The following is a 17,154-nucleotide window of genomic DNA, read 5'->3' as shown; positions in this document are numbered from 1 at the left end:
GTTTTCGGGCCGCTGCCAGTCGGGCTGGCCCCCATGTCCGGGTGCTAAGGCGAGGATCTGGCAGCGCTTTCTCTCCTTCCCGCTGGCCAGAGGTTTATGCTGAAGCACGCTGCCAAACGCAGGATTCCCTCGTCCGGTGTTGTAGAAATATTGCAGGAATTATTTCATTTTATTCTGAAAACTGAATTACAGGTAGATAACTCTTCTCGTGGTCCCACGGAAAAGGGATGTCTAGCGGTGAGTTATCTCTGTTCAGATAATCAAAATACTCTGTTCTGATTTTCTGTTTTCTGGAAGGTTGTCTTTGTCGCCTGTCTACTCTTCAGTGTTCCTGGGGTTATGTTCCCTTCCAGGTAAGAAGCATTCACTGAAATTTGCAGGCATGTTTGAGGCTTAAGAAAGGTAATCATGTACCTCAGAATTCTGTGATGCATTTACTTGGTGGGGGGACATGTTTTGTCATCTATCACTGGAGTAATTGCTTTGGGAAGACCAAAGCTAATCTAGAGAATACCTTAAGGCAAGATCGTATGGCAGAGTGGTAAGGAAATAGTGGCCATATTCCACTGTTGTTTAAAATATTTTGCTTTTTAGCCTGGCTTACCATTTATAAAAAGCAACAACATAAGTGAAACAAGGCTGCTCTGACAAATAATTCCTGTATAAGATATACTGGGCTCAAACTACACTCACTTTCTCTGCGGAGAGTTGTGCACAGCTCTCCCTTTAGCATCTGGGTTACACTACTTTGGGCATGATATAAAAATAAACATAAATGTTTTCACTGTATTTTTAACTACCAAAACTGCAGCCACAGTGACTCTCCTGTGGTCACAAAAGAGATAGAACTGCTGGTGGTGACAATGTGAACTTTGCCTGCCTCATATAAGGCAGTTAATCAACTTCTATTAGCCAACCCTGAGAAATACAAACTTGGGACTAAAAATCTAAAGAACTAAAAAACAAGTGTTGAATAATATTTTAATCTAAGATATCTTGAAATGGATGATGTACTTGAAGGTCACTTCACATATATATGCCAAAAAATAGCGGCTTCGTGTTTTTTAACTACCTGAGCTGCTCATGTAATGACTGTTTAATCTTCTGATGGTAACATCCAGTCATAGGCCCTACCGATACAGCTCTTGGTCCACAGGATTCTGCTGTCATGCTTTCAAAAGATGTTTCAGGATACCCACACTCCTAACCGTTGTCAAGGCAGGGATAAAGATTGTGTGCCTCTGGGGCCGTGAGTGAAGGAGGGGAGGCAGGAGGACACAGTGCAAGTATTTTGAGTGATTGCATCTCGCAAACCAAACGATAGCTCTGAATGTGGCACTGTGATATCCTGTAGGGGTTGCAAAAATGCCTTGGTAGCATGATCAGAGGGGAAAAAAGGAAGTGGTGATATGCTAAAGATTGAATAGTAAGGAGGATTTTTAATGTGATTTGTGCTGACTTACAGAATGAGAAACTTATTTTCTATCAGTCAACTAGAGAGCTCTTAAGTGAGCTCTGTCTAGCCCTTTCATTTGTTGAGTGTTTTTTGGTTTGGTTAGTGATGTTCGTTTGTTGTTTTTTTTTAAAGTTGTACTCTGATTTCTAATATCCCAAACTTTTCACCTTGAAAATGCATAGCAATTTAAAACCTCACGCAGATTTTTATAAATCCTATTACATTACCCTATTAAGCAGATAATGTTGTTTAAACTGTCTTCTGCGCTAGTGATCTATTTGCAAAAACAAGAACTGTTTTATTTGGGGTATGGCTTTGTTGTTTGCTGTGGGTTTGGGGCAAGGTTCTCTGTGCTCTCCTCTTCAGGAGCTGTACCATAAATATCACTTACCTGGAGTGGATATTGTCTTTCTAATTTGTTTTAGGTTGCAGGTTTAAGGATGTTAGAAGAAATCTACAGAAAGATATAGGTGAGTCTTCTGGCCAGTTTCTAGGTGTCTCTCACTCCCACAAAATGGGCAAGAACAACGTGCAGGTAAACTGAAAGTGTAAGTTACAGAGAAGCTAGAGGTTTATCTTGTCTTAGTCTGGGCTCCTGGAATTGCTGTTTTTCTAGTCTGGGCACAAGGATCCATATGCCAGTTATCTAAAACAGTGGTATTTTATTCATATTTTCATAATGGATGCTGTAGTTGTCCAGGGATATGCCACGATGTAGGAATGCAGGGCAGTTCTTTACAAGTCTTGCTGGGGGTATGTCTGACACCGATGTCTTTCTGAGTTTTGGTAACACCATGCTTGAAGATGCATGAAACATTTTAGCACTGTAACTGTTACGAGGACTAGATACCACTTTCAAGCATGGAGTGCCATTTTCTCTGTGGCTTCTTTATGAAATATTAAAAAAATAGTCAAAGTATTTCCAGGCTGGGGTTACACAGCCATCTGCGTATCTTTCTTAGTAACCATAAGGTCTGCTAAGTCATGCAGAGAAGCAGGCATCTTGAGAGCAGCTAGGATCAAGATGTATTACAAACTCATAATCTCCTCTTCCCAAAGAACAGTGAGATTTGGATAGAAAAGATGAAATTATGTAAAGATTTGTGCCAAGTATTAATCTGTAAGCACTAGAAGAGCAGAGACTAATAGCAAAAACCATCATGGTCAAAGCTGGACATGGGACAGAACCATGCTTAAGCTGTTACCAGGCTTTCTGACTGCTGACATACTTTCTGGTGAGGCTTCTCTGGAGGTTCAACCTGAACCAAGAAAAATCCCTCTTGTGGGTTACCTGAAGGCAAATGTGGGAAAAATTCAGTAGAAGTAAACACAGCTCGAAGCAAAATTTTTCAGTCCTATTGTCTTAACCTCAAAGATTAAACAAGAGAATCAGTACCAAGTAGCTTATGTGTTTATCCTTAAGCTTGATAGGCTTTTGTTTACTTGCAAGTGTCTTAATCTGTTGGCAGAAGAACTAAAGAACTACGGGACCCAGGATATATTTGTGCTCTGTACCAGAGGAGAGCTGTTAAAGTATCGGGTGCCAAATCTTATAGATACCTACCAACAGCACGGGATCTGTGTGCACCACTATCCTATTCCTGACGGGGACGCTCCTGACATTGCCAAGTGCTGCAAAATTCTGGAGGAGCTCAGAAGCTGCCTGGAAAGTAACAGGAAAACAATCATACAGTACGTTCTGGTTGCCTCCCTTTCACCTCACTTTCGTGTAAAAGATCCCAGCTTTTGTCCAGGTGCATGGCCAGCTGAAGGTGAACCCTGTCAAATGACAAATGCATTGTTAGGGTTAGTTCAAGCTGTTAAAAGCTGCTTTGTTTCTCCTCACGCACCCTTTTGGAGCTAACTTGGCCTTTATAAGATTTGAATCTCTCACTTTCCCCTTGCTTTCTCCAGCAAGTGCTTTAAAATGTCTTTCGAGTGACTCCATGCTGCTGGCTTAGTTGGATATCAGGTATACAACGTGAATTGTAAGCTAAAGCAACTGTCGTCAGAGGATGACACGCCCTGGGGATGTTTATCAGGGACTCAGTGGGTTTAGTAGTGCAAAATTCATTCTTAAATTGCATGAAACTGGTTTAAAGTATTTCTTTAGGCACTTGGAGCTGAGCTCAGGGTAGAGGGGAAGAGTTTTCCAGTCTCATGTTCCCTGAATGACAGCTCCCTGCAGAGACACCCACTGAGTCCTGAGGCTTCCTGCCATTGCAGAACCCTGCTGCTATCAGTGGCTCACAACTATCAGCAAAGCCTGAATCTAGGGTAGGATTTAAAGAAAATTGAGACTCCCCCTTTCCATGCCCTTTTCTGTCCTCCTGTGCCTTTGGGACTATTGCTATGAATGAAGGGGAACTTCAAAATTGCAGTTTCTCTAGAAAGACACTGCTTAAAGAAGGTCTGGAGAATAAATGGGAGATAGCCTTGTAGGTATAGTCGAACTTGTACCACTGCTCCTCTTGACCATATTAAGGCAAGAATTGTGTCTGTGTATTTAGGTATTGAGAGGCCTTCAGTGTTGCAATGTACTGTAGCTTTTCCAGCCACGTGTTCTTTTCTCTTTCAGCTGTTACGGTGGCCGTGGACGCTCATGTCTCAGTAAGCAGCTGCCTTCTCCCTCTCAATGCCTGACTAACTAATCCATTTGACAAACCCATTCTCAGGAGACAGCACTGTCTGAAGGAGCCATATTCTGTTTGAGGCTTAGCTGTGGTTACAGTGCAAACTGCTACTACAGGCAGCAGGCTAGTTAATGTGTCTGAGCCCGTTTTTTGGGAAAGGTGTTGCTAAGTGGTAGTAACATGAGCTGCCTCTGTAGAAACTGTTTGTGGTGAGTGACATAAGTATGTCGTGGTATAGCTCTGAGTATGAAGGTGAGAGGATGGAGGGTGAGGCTGGGTGAGTTTTTTAGTGTGGCTGTTAGAAAGTTCTCTCCTACTGTTTCTGACTTTCTCCATTTTCAGTGCAAATTTTAGTCTCCTCTGAGACTATTCCACTTTCTCCTTTTCCATTAACATTTCCTTGAGAGGAGATTAACCTATTCCTCTGCACATTTCTTCAGCCCAAGGTCCCCCTATAAGCTCCAGAAGGAAGGGGTGGTGATACTGCCAAAAAAAAGAAACCAGAAGACACAAAAGGGAATGACCTGGGTGTGCTGGGACTTGTTCTTGGAAAGATTTTAGAATTTGCCTCATGAACACTGCTAGAAAGGTGGGGGCCGGGGGAAAGGGGTTTGAAGTGGAAAAGTTTTCATCTGTTTCTAAATCCTGCAGGCTTAGGTGGGAACAGAAGGCAGTGCCATCAAATAGTATTTATCCAAAAAATCCAGGGGATCTGTGACCCCGATACAAGGTTGAGTTTTGCTAGAGTGGTTTTCAGGGAACAAACCTGTTACCATGCAGAAGTTGTACTGCGTACAGCAAGAGCTGCTCAGTAGCAAACGTGTGTATATGCCTTTCCCTTGCAGTAGCTGCGTGTCTCCTGCTACAGCTTTCAGACATGGCACCTCAGCAAGCAATAGACAGCCTCAGAAACTTGAGAGGATCTGGGGCGATACAGACCATCAAGGTAATGGGGGTACAGCAGGTAACGCGTGTGTTAAAACAGGAGTGGAGAGCTCAGTAGTCCTCTCCAGCTGACAAGCTGCACAACTGGTGCCCCTGCTGCTCTCCCGGGTTTGAGCTGCTTCTAGCTTTCCATTTCTGTGCTGATTCTGCCTTGTTCTGCCTCTTCTAAATCCAACAGCTGTTCTCCCTGTCTGCTCTTCACCATCATTAGTGATCTGTTGCTTTCTCCTCCTTATCCTGCTCATCACTCACTAAGGTATTGTCCTTTTTCCATTGTTCACGTACTCCTCACAACTTAAGACATCTGCTTGATTTTTCTGCTCTGGTTTTGTCCCATCTTCATAACCCAGTGAGTCACATTCATCCTGTGGAGCTATCACATGGACCTACTGGCAGGCTTCTTTTAAGAGGTATCCCTAGCACTAGTGTTAAAACCTACATGGAGGGAGGCCTAAGCTGCTGAACATAATGGGTTTTTATTTTGGTGGGATTTTTAGCTACTCTGTGGACATACTTCTAATGACAGGATTTCTAGATGCTATGCTTGTAAAACAGTTCAGTGTACAGGAAAGAGGAGCTGACATTGTAAAATGTTTACAAGGCAGTTTCTGAGGATAAGGAGTTGCCTAAATACTGTCTCTTTGCTATCTCTAAGCCACTCTGGAAGGTAAATCTTGATTAAACTATGTGTTGAAAATCAGTTTTCCACAAACCAAGGGGGCAGGTGGGGAGCAGCAGCTTGCATCCCTGGTTGAAGAGGTAGGGAAGGATAGGAACAAGCCTTAGGATTGGAAGCTCTCACAGCCACTGGGGTGGACGATCGGTCCTTTAGCCTCTGCTGACCAACCTTTTTATCTCATTTTGAACACTTGTGTATTAATATTCCACATGATGTACGAGCTGACCTAAGAACTCTAAGGTCCCTTCCAGCCTAGGCCATTCTATGATTCTGATTCTATGAACACCAACTAGAAACTGTTGTACATCATCATACCAGCTAAAGGCTGTGTTCTGCATCATGTACTCATTACAGAGAGAGTAATGTGCTTGGTGACCCAAATACAGCAGCTTTGAATTCTGACATGAAGTTCCCACCTACTGAGAACCGCGCTTTGCGTGACCTTGAGCTCACGTGTGCCCTTTATGAGGAACCACAGGATCCAAGTAATCTGGTGGCGACAAATCCCAGAAGATTTGGAGTAAACACAAGAACAAATAATTGGACTAGAGGGTGCACTTTATATCCTGGGGTAGCACAGCTTTTTAAGATGGATAGTGCCTTTTCCAAAAGTGTAGAACACTCATTTCAAATCTGGTTGTGCTTTTTCAGCAATACAATTACCTCCATGACTTTCGAGAGAACCTGGCTGCATATCTGGCGACAAAGGATACAGTATTAAGATCAGTGTCACGATAACCAGTACTGGTGTTTCCACTTTGTTTCGCCGTGGCTTCAGCTCGCTCCTGACCTTTATGCTTTCTCATCGCTACTGCCCGTGTGACACAGCTGCTCACTTCCACATCTGTGTGTAAAGCGTTGGGCTGCTGGAAGGAGCTCCTACAGGACGTGCAGCATCTTCCTCTGCCTGGCAATCTTAAATACTCACTGCCTTAAAAATACATCAAAGTATTTGTGTTCATTACTGTTCTGCTGGTGGCCTGTGTGCCTAATGAGCTTGTTTTCAATACAATAATGACTCTTATGCAATGTCTTATGTCATGTTTAAAATCGCTTGGCACTGACAGCAGTCGGGTGTGCTGCCATCGAACTGGCACGTTGATCTTTTCACATCGTCATTCTACGGGCCACTTCGGTGAACTTGTCAAGTGCAAGGGAGGCCGGGCTGTGAAAGCAACAACTGAATTTCATTTTGACTTTATCTCTGTTCTATGAAGCATGAGGAGTGGGACGAACACCTTGGAGGTGAAGGCAGGATCTGTCAGGAGACAGAATGGTCTGTAACTCCTCACAGCTAAGCACAGATAAACTGCCTTCTGCTCCAGCATGTAAGGGAAGGAAAAGGGCAAGAGGTGAAAGATAACTCCTTCTCTACTGTCTTTTTGTAAGAGTCATGCCAGGATAACATAGTTAGGTTAAAATTACATCACTGGAGCTGTTTAAAAAAACAAACAACAAAACTCACCTCAGTTCTAGCTTTAAACCAAAGGGAAGTCAAGCATGAAAATTTTCCTGCTGGAGTGCTCACCCCTAACGAACTTTTAAGAACTCATTTTAAAATGCCACAGTTTGCTCTTAGTGTGCTCACTGGTATTTAGGAATGAGACCCCTCATTTTAACAGGAGGAGGTTTGGTACTGAAGATCTGTGACAAACCAAGCAGGTGGGGTTTGATGCGAATGCTGTAGGAAGAGATGCTGTGCTGTAGCTGTGTGGGAGAGTTTCTGGCACAGCACCTCTGCACACTGACACTAGAAAGTAAAGAAACCATCGGCTGTGGGCTGGAGAGAATCTCACAGCAACATGCCTGTAACAGTGAACTTCCCTCCTGTCTAATTATACCAATTCACAAAGACCAAAGAAGATTCCTGAAGAAAAGATTTTAACTAGTTCTGCTTGTTCTGAGGAAGGAATGATCACCCACTTCAGAGCCCAGGTATCCCCTAACGCCCTGCAAGGTAAGTTTTGGTTCTGGGAAGAAAGCCTGGGTCAGCCAGGCCCTGACTTTTGCTGTTAGACAAACCAGTGGAGCCGAGGAACAGCTGCCTCGGGCTCAAGTCGTGGTGCCATTGCTCTCAGCTGGGTGTCAGCATCCTGACTGTGCTCCTGCCTTGTCACCATCTCCAGTTTCCTTGCACTTAATTCTGTCAGTGCCTTTCCCCTCACCTCAAGTGCTTCAAGAAACCAGTTCCCTGGTCAGCATGACGACAGCAGCACTGCTGCCCTACTCTGAGGTCACGTTCCTGTGCTCCCCACAGCTGCAGCCTACACCTATAACCTGCAGCGGTACGGATATTTATGGTGTATTTAAATAATCTTTCAGGAACTTCGAATCAGAAGTTGTGACATGAGACTCTAGCCCAGCACCAGTGGTATCGAGTTGAAGTAGAATGTGCCATGTTGGTAACTTTAAAATGTATAGCCTTAACATGTTTAAGCCTAGAAATCTGCATGCATGTTTAAAGGCAATTTCTACAGACTATAATTAGTTTTTACTGCCATTCCCTTCTCCAGCCCTAAGGCAGACAACAGGAACTGTTTGGTTTCTGCAGCATGGGAACACAGAAAATACCTTCCTCAAAATGTGCATTTTCCTTCCCTGACACTACTCCGCAACACTCAAAACAGAAACAAAAAAGTGTCTGTCTCTTCCTCAGTACTTAATCCTTGCAACTGAAGGTATTCAGATATTAAATATACATCAGATGGCTTTTTAAGATGACTTAGCAGGAACCTCACTGATAGGAAGAAAAAAGGGTTATTTGCCTCATCATCTCTTGTGTCCTGGAAGTCCCCAAATCAATTAATCCTAGGTCTACATTTTGAACACAGAATGACTGGTACCCTAACTCTGCATCACACAAGGACTACTCCTGTAAAACTGAGATGTGAGGCTCCTGTTGCTGGGGACAGATGACAACATTCACACTATCCAGTGGCTGGGTGGCTGCTAGCAGACATTAACTTTCTTTTAAAAATAAAAATGCTGAAAACTGTTTCTAAACAGCATTTTCTGAAAGGTTCCACTGGCTAGTCCTCGCACTTCAGCGTGATAGGTTCTTCATCGGACTTTTGAACTTCTGACTTGCACTTCTGACCTGTCTCTGTGGTGTTTTGACAGTTTAAAGACCTTTGAAATGCGATTACTTAAATTCTTCAGTTCTCGCGTATTTAACCGCAGCAGGCAGGACAGACTCCAAACAAGCATTTTGCTCCTGGGCTTAGCAGCAAATACAAGCTCACCAGCAGAACTGCACTGACCACTTCCACCGCAGAATTCCTCCATTCAGGAATACTCACGCACACTTTTACATTAGATGTGCGAGGCCAGTCATCAAGAGGACAGCACAAGTGTTGCAAACATTTTGCTAAATACACCCAGCTAAAGCCACCCCACAGCTGGAGGGGGTTTTTAGAAAGTTTTTTCAGTCGGACTCAGTAAATCCTGTGTCACTTATCCTCGTAACTTGGCCTAATCAGCCCAAGCACCAAGGGAACAAAGGGAGATTTTTTCAGAAGGCACTAGGGACTACAAGCCAGTAAGTCTCAATCCCGTAACAGATTACTAAATTTACAAACATGTGTAAGGGTTAATTAGTTTTGCTCACACAGGCTGAAGTCCTATCTTGCAGCAGTCCCTGGAGGCACAAAGCAGCAGGAAAATAAAAACAATCTAACAGGAACAATATTCCTGAGTTTCCAAAAAGCCTTTCAAAAATTCTTTTGCTAAAAGCTCAAAATTATTATTGCACAAGGAATAAAATCCTTTTGTCACGTAACTACTGACCAAAAGGGGTTGCAGAATAGGAGTAATGAATTTTTGGTGAGGCAGGGCCCCTCCAGCTGAGCTCCAGCAGTGCGTGGGTTGGGACCCGTTGGCTTTGCACTGAAAACAAGGGCTGTGAGATAACACCTGCAACTGTTGAAGATGTTTTGAGACAGCCAGGAAAAAAAATTTAAACATCTTGTAATGCTGAATGCTTGAGCAGTGATGGCATGTGAAACTAAGTGTCGATAAATGCAAAGAAGAAAAACAGTTTTATATACGTAGTAATGAGCTGTCATGTATCAGTACTCAGGAAAGAGAGCTTGAAGTTTTCACAGGCTGAATTCTCTCACCCCCAGTACATTATAAAAAGAGGAGAGGAATTCCAAAGCAGAAAGCAGGAAACTGCCGCTCTAAATCCCCTGGGCACCCAAATCTTCCGTGATGACAGCAGTTCTGGTCTCCTCCCACTTAGAAAAGGATCATTAGTGGAGGAAAAAGGATAATCCCAGAGCTAGGCAAGGACTGCCAAGCAAGAACAGGTTAAGCAGACTTCTCCATTTTGACAGGTGACACAATAAACGGACACGATGAAGGTCCAGCACAAATATGGTGGAAAAACAGAAATTTTCAAAATGTCTTAAAAAGAGATTAGGGGTAACCAAATGAAGTTCATCAGAATTTTTCAGTGATTATTTTTTACACACCAAGTAATTCCATTGCAGAAGTCATCTTCCATACTAGCTATAAACGTGCTTAAAACGCAGCTGAATTAATGGGAGAAAAGCTCTTCAAGGGCACGTTTCCAGACACATTCTCCCGCTACCCAAGCACAAATATTTGATACCCGCCCTGTTTCCTATTCTTCTCCCTCAGTCCTCACCATTGCTCGACACACCAGTACTGGAGTATCTGCATTTCTGGTCCAGACGTTCATGCAATTTTTATTGCCTCTAACGCCTGAGAGACCCAAAGTGATCAAATACACAGTTTATAGAAAAATGTTTTACTAGAAGTGGAAAACTTCATTATTTGCGAGCACAGGTAAATGAAGATGCCTGATTACTACTCCGAAATTAAGCAACTGTTTGCAGTCACAATTTACAATGCAATATTATCAATTTAGCTGAAACGTCTTCCTGCCCCATCTACTACTTATCTGCAGACCCATTAAAAAAAAACAACAAAAAAAGCAGGAAATCAGAGCTTCTCTTTTCCAGATATAACTCGATTCAGTGTTCTATTTTAAAAGGCAATGCAATTATCCAGCCTGAAACAAACACATAGATACAGCAAGTATCTGTTCAATTTAAAAAACAAAACAAGGCACCAGGTAAAAAGAAATGTTTCTGAATTTGAGATTTTTCTTTTTATTATTTATTGCACTAAGGGACAGCAGGGCAGTTTCACAATCTCACTTTCTGCTTTGAAAAGGTCTGTAGTATTACCCTTAAACTCAGGAGTATTTTCATCATTGGACTTGATAAATGTTGCAGGTCTGTCCATTTGTTAATAAAATAGCACAGACATTATAAAAAAAAAATCATCATTTAAATTCACTCCTTTGTGGACAATTCAACATTTTCTATCACAATGACACGCTTGAGATTAGAGCAAGACTAACGTTCAGTGAAAATACAGAAGTCTCTGAACCATGCATATACAGGACTAACCAGATAGAAAAAAAACATAAAATAAAAAAGAACAGAATTCCTATTTTTTTGCAATTGTGTCCATGAATTCACCTCTTAAGACCAAACGTCGCCTACAGGTAAAACACGCGGCACTTCCAGGCCTTCCCAAGCACTCGGCAGCTACAGCTGATTTACAGTCAGAGGGGGCAGACACAAGTCCAACGAGCCACTACGAAGCCCGGCCTAAAGAAATTCCCTAGTGTGCTAAGGCTAGTCAGGAACCAACACCTACTTGAGGATTCTGGCTGTTCCTTACGGAGTGCAGAGTCAAAACTTGCCAAAACCCAGTAATCTTTAATTTACACATAATTCTTTAATTTCAGTGTCCCAGTAAAATATAAGAAAACAGTCTTTCCACAAGTATAAAATGTGGAAATATTTTAAAAATAGGGGAGTTGTCATTTTCTAACGCAAATGCGATCTTCAGATTCCGTATTTAATCTTGGTCAGAGGTTCTCTTTGTAAAGAATCCATGTTTTGTGGCTTTTGCATGCACTTAACTGGAAGAAAGCTTGCTGAATGTCTTCTTAAGAGCTCACCAGAACATAAATCATGCTGGAAAATAAAATAAAAATATTAATATGCACCATTTTGATTAGTGTTACACATTTAGTTATACAGTCACATATATGGAATGACTCTTCTACTTTTGACTTCAACAAACAAAAAGTAAAATTACATCTACATCACAATACCTGCTTACTTTGAAAATATTACTGTTCCAGTCATATTTTGCTTAAAAGAAGAAAAGTTTGAAGCTTTCAAGTCTCCAGTTATGGCATAAAGACTCAGAACAGTAATTCTGACCAAATTAAGACTTGTGTTTTAAAACAGAATAAATGCTGATTGTGGACTCTTTTTCAGAAAAATTGTTGCTATTTATATACACACATATATATATATATGTATATTCCTATGCACAAAATTCCTCTGGTGCACTGAGCCAAAGTTTCAGGCTGAAGATTAGATAGGAGACAGATGAAAAAAAAACCAAAAAACAAACACACCAAACAAACTTACCCGTATAGGTAGTAAAAAAATGATAGAAGGTAGAACGCTAATTTGCACCATCCTTCTTTCTGGCAATAGGCTAAAATATCTGCATTCATGATGGTTGTAGGATCATAGAGCCCAGGGCCACTCATCACAGGTCGACTCATGTACCTGGAAGCGACGCACAGTTACTTTCACGGTGACGGCGATGGGAAACCTTGGTTCCTGCCCCCCACGCCCTCCCCAAGTCACGCCAGAACCAGACAAGGAATCTCAGCCCGTACAGCAACGTCCACCAGCTCCACGTAGGAGACGATAGACTGGAAGAGCAATGGGAAACTCCAAATTAAACATGCCTAGAGAAGAGCTGTCACTGACCCTGCCGCAATGGCTTACCTCGGCCTTAAACCATGCTCAACTCTGGTACGCCGAAAGGAAACAGGACAAATTTGTAAATAAATTAAAAACGGGCTTCCTTACAAAAGGGTTGGAAATGCTGGAGAAGAGACCGACATCTAACCCTATGGAACCCACAGCCTCTACTCGTCAATAAATCCCACGCTGGCAACCTTGCTGAAGGAATACTCACATGGGGCAATATGGAACGATCCCGAAATTGTACTTTAATGCAGGCTGCCAGTCAAAGGAACAGTCCCACCCCTCTGATTCCTCCTTGCGCCAGGACTAGCACAGCCGCAGCTACGCAGGCAGAGCTGGTTTGCTGGGTTACATTTCAACCACTCCAGCTCCTGCATGGGACCAACACCAGCACCAGAAGAAGCGGTGCCTGTGTCTCAGCGGCAGGAGGAAAGCGGGATCGCCGCTTCCGCTGGCAACCCACACCGCAAATCTGCAGCGTTAGTACACCCTGACACATCAGCTACCTCAAACACACCAAACACACACAGAAGACAACTTGATTCTTGCACAGCACAAGAGAACAAAAAAAAAAAAATTGCAGAGAAAGCAAAGCAATGCTTCTTATTTCATAGCTACGACGTCAGCTTTCTCAGTGTCGTATCAGAAAGCATCTTTATTTGCCAAAGACACAGAACACTTCACACCAAGCACTGCAATGGGAGAATGGGCAACCATTAATGTTGAGTACAGAAATACCAGATTCGTCAATATTACCTCCAAATATGATAAGCCAACAAAGGCATATTGAGACCCAGTGTAAGCCACTCTGCTGCACAGAGAAACATAACACAGAAGAATGCATGGATGAGGTACTCTGGAAGGACAAGCTGGAAAAGAAAAAGACAAGTTAGAAGTTTCGATTACTCGAAGCAAAATGTGCAGTGTTCAATGTATGCTGGAGGTCAGCTATTGTTTTAAAAAACATTATTGAACAGCAACGCTAAGAACAAGACTGCAGAACGTGAAAATAGCAACCATGTGCCTTGCTGTTTTCACATGATATTCACGAACCAAGATGAAAAAGCTGATAAAATCAAAAGCTCATATCAATAATTTAAAGCAATTAAAAAACCCACCCAATACCTAAGTGCACTGCTAAAGGATTCCACACTTTATACGTGACCTTCACAACAGAAGGGATCGAGATATTTCTGCTCATGCAACAGAGAAATATCAGTGGGAAACATGCTCCATGTAACAGTTTACAGGCAAAAAGATGGTTTGCGTTCTCCTATTTTACAGCTTTGCTTTGCTAACTTTCTGAATTCAGACTAGTGCCAAAATGTACTATCCTGGGCAGAGCTTTATCGGACCGGATGAGCGTCACTGGTCTGTGCAGAGACGGGCGCTGCACTGCCCGCGCTGCCAGGGCACGGCATCAGCATACAGGCCAGCTTCGTGTTCCCTCACAAGTCCCTGCTGCGCCTGCTTTAGAGCGTCATGCTTTGCAGCACAAGTCCCCAGAGCTAAGTGTCAGCTTACTATGAAATCGCAGAAAGCATGAAATGCCAGGTAGTGTTAGTGTTACTCATACGAGTAATATGGAGAGATACACAGAGTAAATGCATGCGACGAGCCAGGAAAATCTCACACCCACCACCAGAGTAAAATTTTCTAAAACGAGTCACCCTAAAGCAACATCGTTGACAACTTTGTCACAATTCAGAAAGAAGCATATCTCTAAGTTTCTGATTTCTCAGCTCAGGACCACTGAAGCATCTCCTCATAAAAAAATTCTCCATTTCTACCCAAAAATTTAAATTGTCTGTGTACATCCAGGTGCACAGACACAGGCAATACACTTCACCTCTCTTTTTTTGTGTAACGTGACTAATGTTGCATAGGATGATGACACAACACTGAACTTTCAGTGTTTCATATTTTTTTTCATTTTCTCCAAGCAGATGCTTCTTTTTAACTCCAAAACTACCTCCCTAGAAATCTAAAAACTACCAGCAAACATTGTCACCACTTACTTTGCTACAACCTTCTGCTTCTCTAAATGAAGAATATCAAACAAAGCAAACTTGCCGCAACATCAACAAAAACAAGCTGTCATAGGTGAAATGTTTCAAGTAAATATTTTCATCCACATTCTTCTTTGTATACTTACCACTTACAGCTTGGCAACTGTTCATAGTAGAACAACAGCCCTACCCAAAACAATGCATTTGGCAGCCTGCTCAGACAGATTTACCAGGTCTGAAAATCTGTAGTTTATTTAACTACACATTTCAAAATATGTTTGTCTTCAACTTGTTTGTTATTCCCTAATCCCACACGAAAATACCTGCCTCTTCCACACCTATCACGCTTTTTCCTCCCTGGCTGACTAATGGAAAAGGAACTACATCCTATTCTACGACGATATGGATCAGAGAAACAAGGGAGGAAGAAATCTCGTTGTCAAGAAGAGTTACAACTATAACAGGAACAGAAAAGAGAAAGCATTGGCAGTGTACGAAGCAGTTATTACTTTGGACTAATCTTGCTACCGCAGCATCTCAATTCCTACCAGCACTTTTGATTCTTTGTACAGGAAAACACTTCAGCGTGTTTGCCCAGCAGCATTTCCCTGATCCCCTCAAGGCTCTAGATCCTACCTCCACTTTTAGTGGCTAATCTGCTTTCACAAGAACAGTAAATATTATGTTATTTAATATTTTCAGTTCACAGAGCTATCATTAATAAATAAACACTACATGCACGGGGGTTAATCGTAGGTTAATATTTGCATTAAACATGCGCATTATAATACTTCAAAGGTTGCGATAAGACCGTAATGCATAAATGTAATGAAAATTTGCCTTCCCCCACCCTGTAGCAGAAATGACTGTAGAACAGACCAAGCAAGGGAAACTGTTAGATGCGCAGCTATCCGAGCACCAAAGCCTACTCGCCGAGATGCAATCCTCTGCCCATCGCCTCTTCTCCTCCCCACCCGCTCCCCTGCTATAATACTCGCTGTCAATTTATGTGCTGTATGTCTAACGTGCTGATTTCCACTCCCACCCAGATACTGTAAATTCATTTTTCCTTTGCAAAATTTCCTTAACTCATCAAAACACGATGAAGTGACAATTCAGGCCACGCTGCTGCGCTGCCCCTGCGTTCTACCTCAGCCTGGTGGCACCAAGCCAAAGTAAAAACCACGAGAAACGCACAAACCGCCGCCCTGCTGTAAAACAGATATATGCTCTTTAACAAGCATCCCTTATTATTGGCCTGTTACAGATTCAAGTAAATGGTTTGCCTCAAATACTTTTCATAAACCAAGAAGTGTCAGAATTGCATCTGAGAGAGGCCACCAAGATACATCCCTGGTCCTGGAACGTAAAACAAAGAGGTGAAGATAACGCCTATCACATTACGCCCACCAAAATCCTCAAACGTGATCAGAATTTTCTTGGTCGATGCTTACAAAACAACTTGTCTCCTATAATCTCAGAGTTCAATAAACCTTGCTTGAGCAGTACTATTTATTTCCATCTGAAGGTACTTCAGACAATCGATAGGACCTAGAACAGGCATGTAACAGTTTTCCCCACTTCACTGGGTAAGCAAGCAAAATTGTTTTGCGCAAAATATGGAAACCCATGAAGTTGTTATAAACCCCGACAAACAAATAACAAGCAGATGGACAAGCAAAACTAAAAACAGCTTGATAATATTACAAATGTTCCTAACAAAACAAAAGGAAAGTGGCATTAAAAACGTTAAACTGAAAAGCAGTACACACCTTTAATGCAATTTTGACTCTTTTAATCTTTTTGACCTTTTCAACTGTCTTTGTGCCGAAAATGCAGAAAGCAGATTGAAAGAATGTTAGTACGACAGCTGACAAGATCACCAGCAGATTAACAACAGTCAGAATATTCAACTTGAAAGTAAAGCATCAAACAAAGAATCTTCTCTAGAACTTCTACCGAACAGCGAGGTGTGGTCAACACAGATGCAATTCCCTTGACTAGTTTGATTATATCAAGGTAACACCAAAAATAAGCATTTTACATATATTTATTTTAAAAAGTGTTTGGCACATTACTTACAGGATTGAGTGTATTACACTGGTCTATGGGATTCTTGTAGTCCGTCTTCAGTTCATCAAATGCTATAATCTAGGAAAAAATTGAACAAGCTGTGATTCATCAGTCGAGGAGAAACAATGTATTCTATCTGTGAAAAGTAACATTTTGGCAGGGAGCCTAACATTCGGGTACATAATTACTCCGGAGTAAGTTCTAGTCATAAACTCACAGGAAAGTGAAAGATACTTCAGGTGCTCCAAGACGTCTGCCTCGGCTCACACTCCATCTTTCCACCTCCCTACCATCATCAAACTTCACACACCCATTCCAGCAGTCTTTAAACCTGCTTTGCACAGACCTCAAACGTCACAAGTGACTTGGTTGCCAGCTGGAACCTGACAGAGGGTTTGTTAATGAAGAAAAAGCAATAACAATCTTACAAGTCGCTGAACGTTCTCCCTCATTACTCTCTGACCCCCACACGTACGTCCAAAAGGCGCATCCATAAAAAAAGCCCATGTATACTCAACCTTTACGTGCC

The 17,154-nt window shown here is 42.2% G+C and overlaps 2 protein-coding genes across 2 annotated transcripts in view; one reads left to right on the top strand and one right to left on the bottom strand.

Moving 5' to 3' along the window:
- Nucleotides 1–6,451, top strand: part of CDKN3 (cyclin-dependent kinase inhibitor 3) — a gene marked incomplete at its 5' end in the record, with an annotated part of 6,802 nt that extends 351 nt beyond the window's left edge. The window contains 6 exons of the mRNA XM_009868555.1: nucleotides 298–353; nucleotides 1,882–1,926; nucleotides 2,926–3,148; nucleotides 4,035–4,066; nucleotides 4,935–5,035; nucleotides 6,365–6,451. Coding sequence (XP_009866857.1) covers nucleotides 298–353; nucleotides 1,882–1,926; nucleotides 2,926–3,148; nucleotides 4,035–4,066; nucleotides 4,935–5,035; nucleotides 6,365–6,451 — 544 coding nt within the window. The remainder of the gene's footprint in view (nucleotides 1–297; nucleotides 354–1,881; nucleotides 1,927–2,925; nucleotides 3,149–4,034; nucleotides 4,067–4,934; nucleotides 5,036–6,364) is intronic.
- Nucleotides 6,452–11,208: 4,757 nt separating this feature from the next.
- CNIH1 (cornichon family AMPA receptor auxiliary protein 1) lies at nucleotides 11,209–16,703 on the bottom strand (the record flags this gene model as incomplete). Its single annotated transcript, XM_009868554.1, has 4 exons — nucleotides 11,209–11,727; nucleotides 12,193–12,336; nucleotides 13,300–13,412; nucleotides 16,635–16,703. Coding segments are annotated over 4 exons (354 nt in total), but the record flags the coding sequence as incomplete, so codon positions are not given.
- Nucleotides 16,704–17,154: the final 451 nt, after the last annotated feature.

This window comes from Apaloderma vittatum, unplaced genomic scaffold (genome assembly GCF_000703405.1).
Source record: "Apaloderma vittatum isolate BGI_N311 unplaced genomic scaffold, ASM70340v1 scaffold39664, whole genome shotgun sequence".
NCBI lineage: Eukaryota > Metazoa > Chordata > Aves > Trogoniformes > Trogonidae > Apaloderma > Apaloderma vittatum.
The sequence above is the reverse complement of the archived record's forward strand: the minus strand, read 5'-3'. Positions and strand labels throughout refer to the sequence as shown.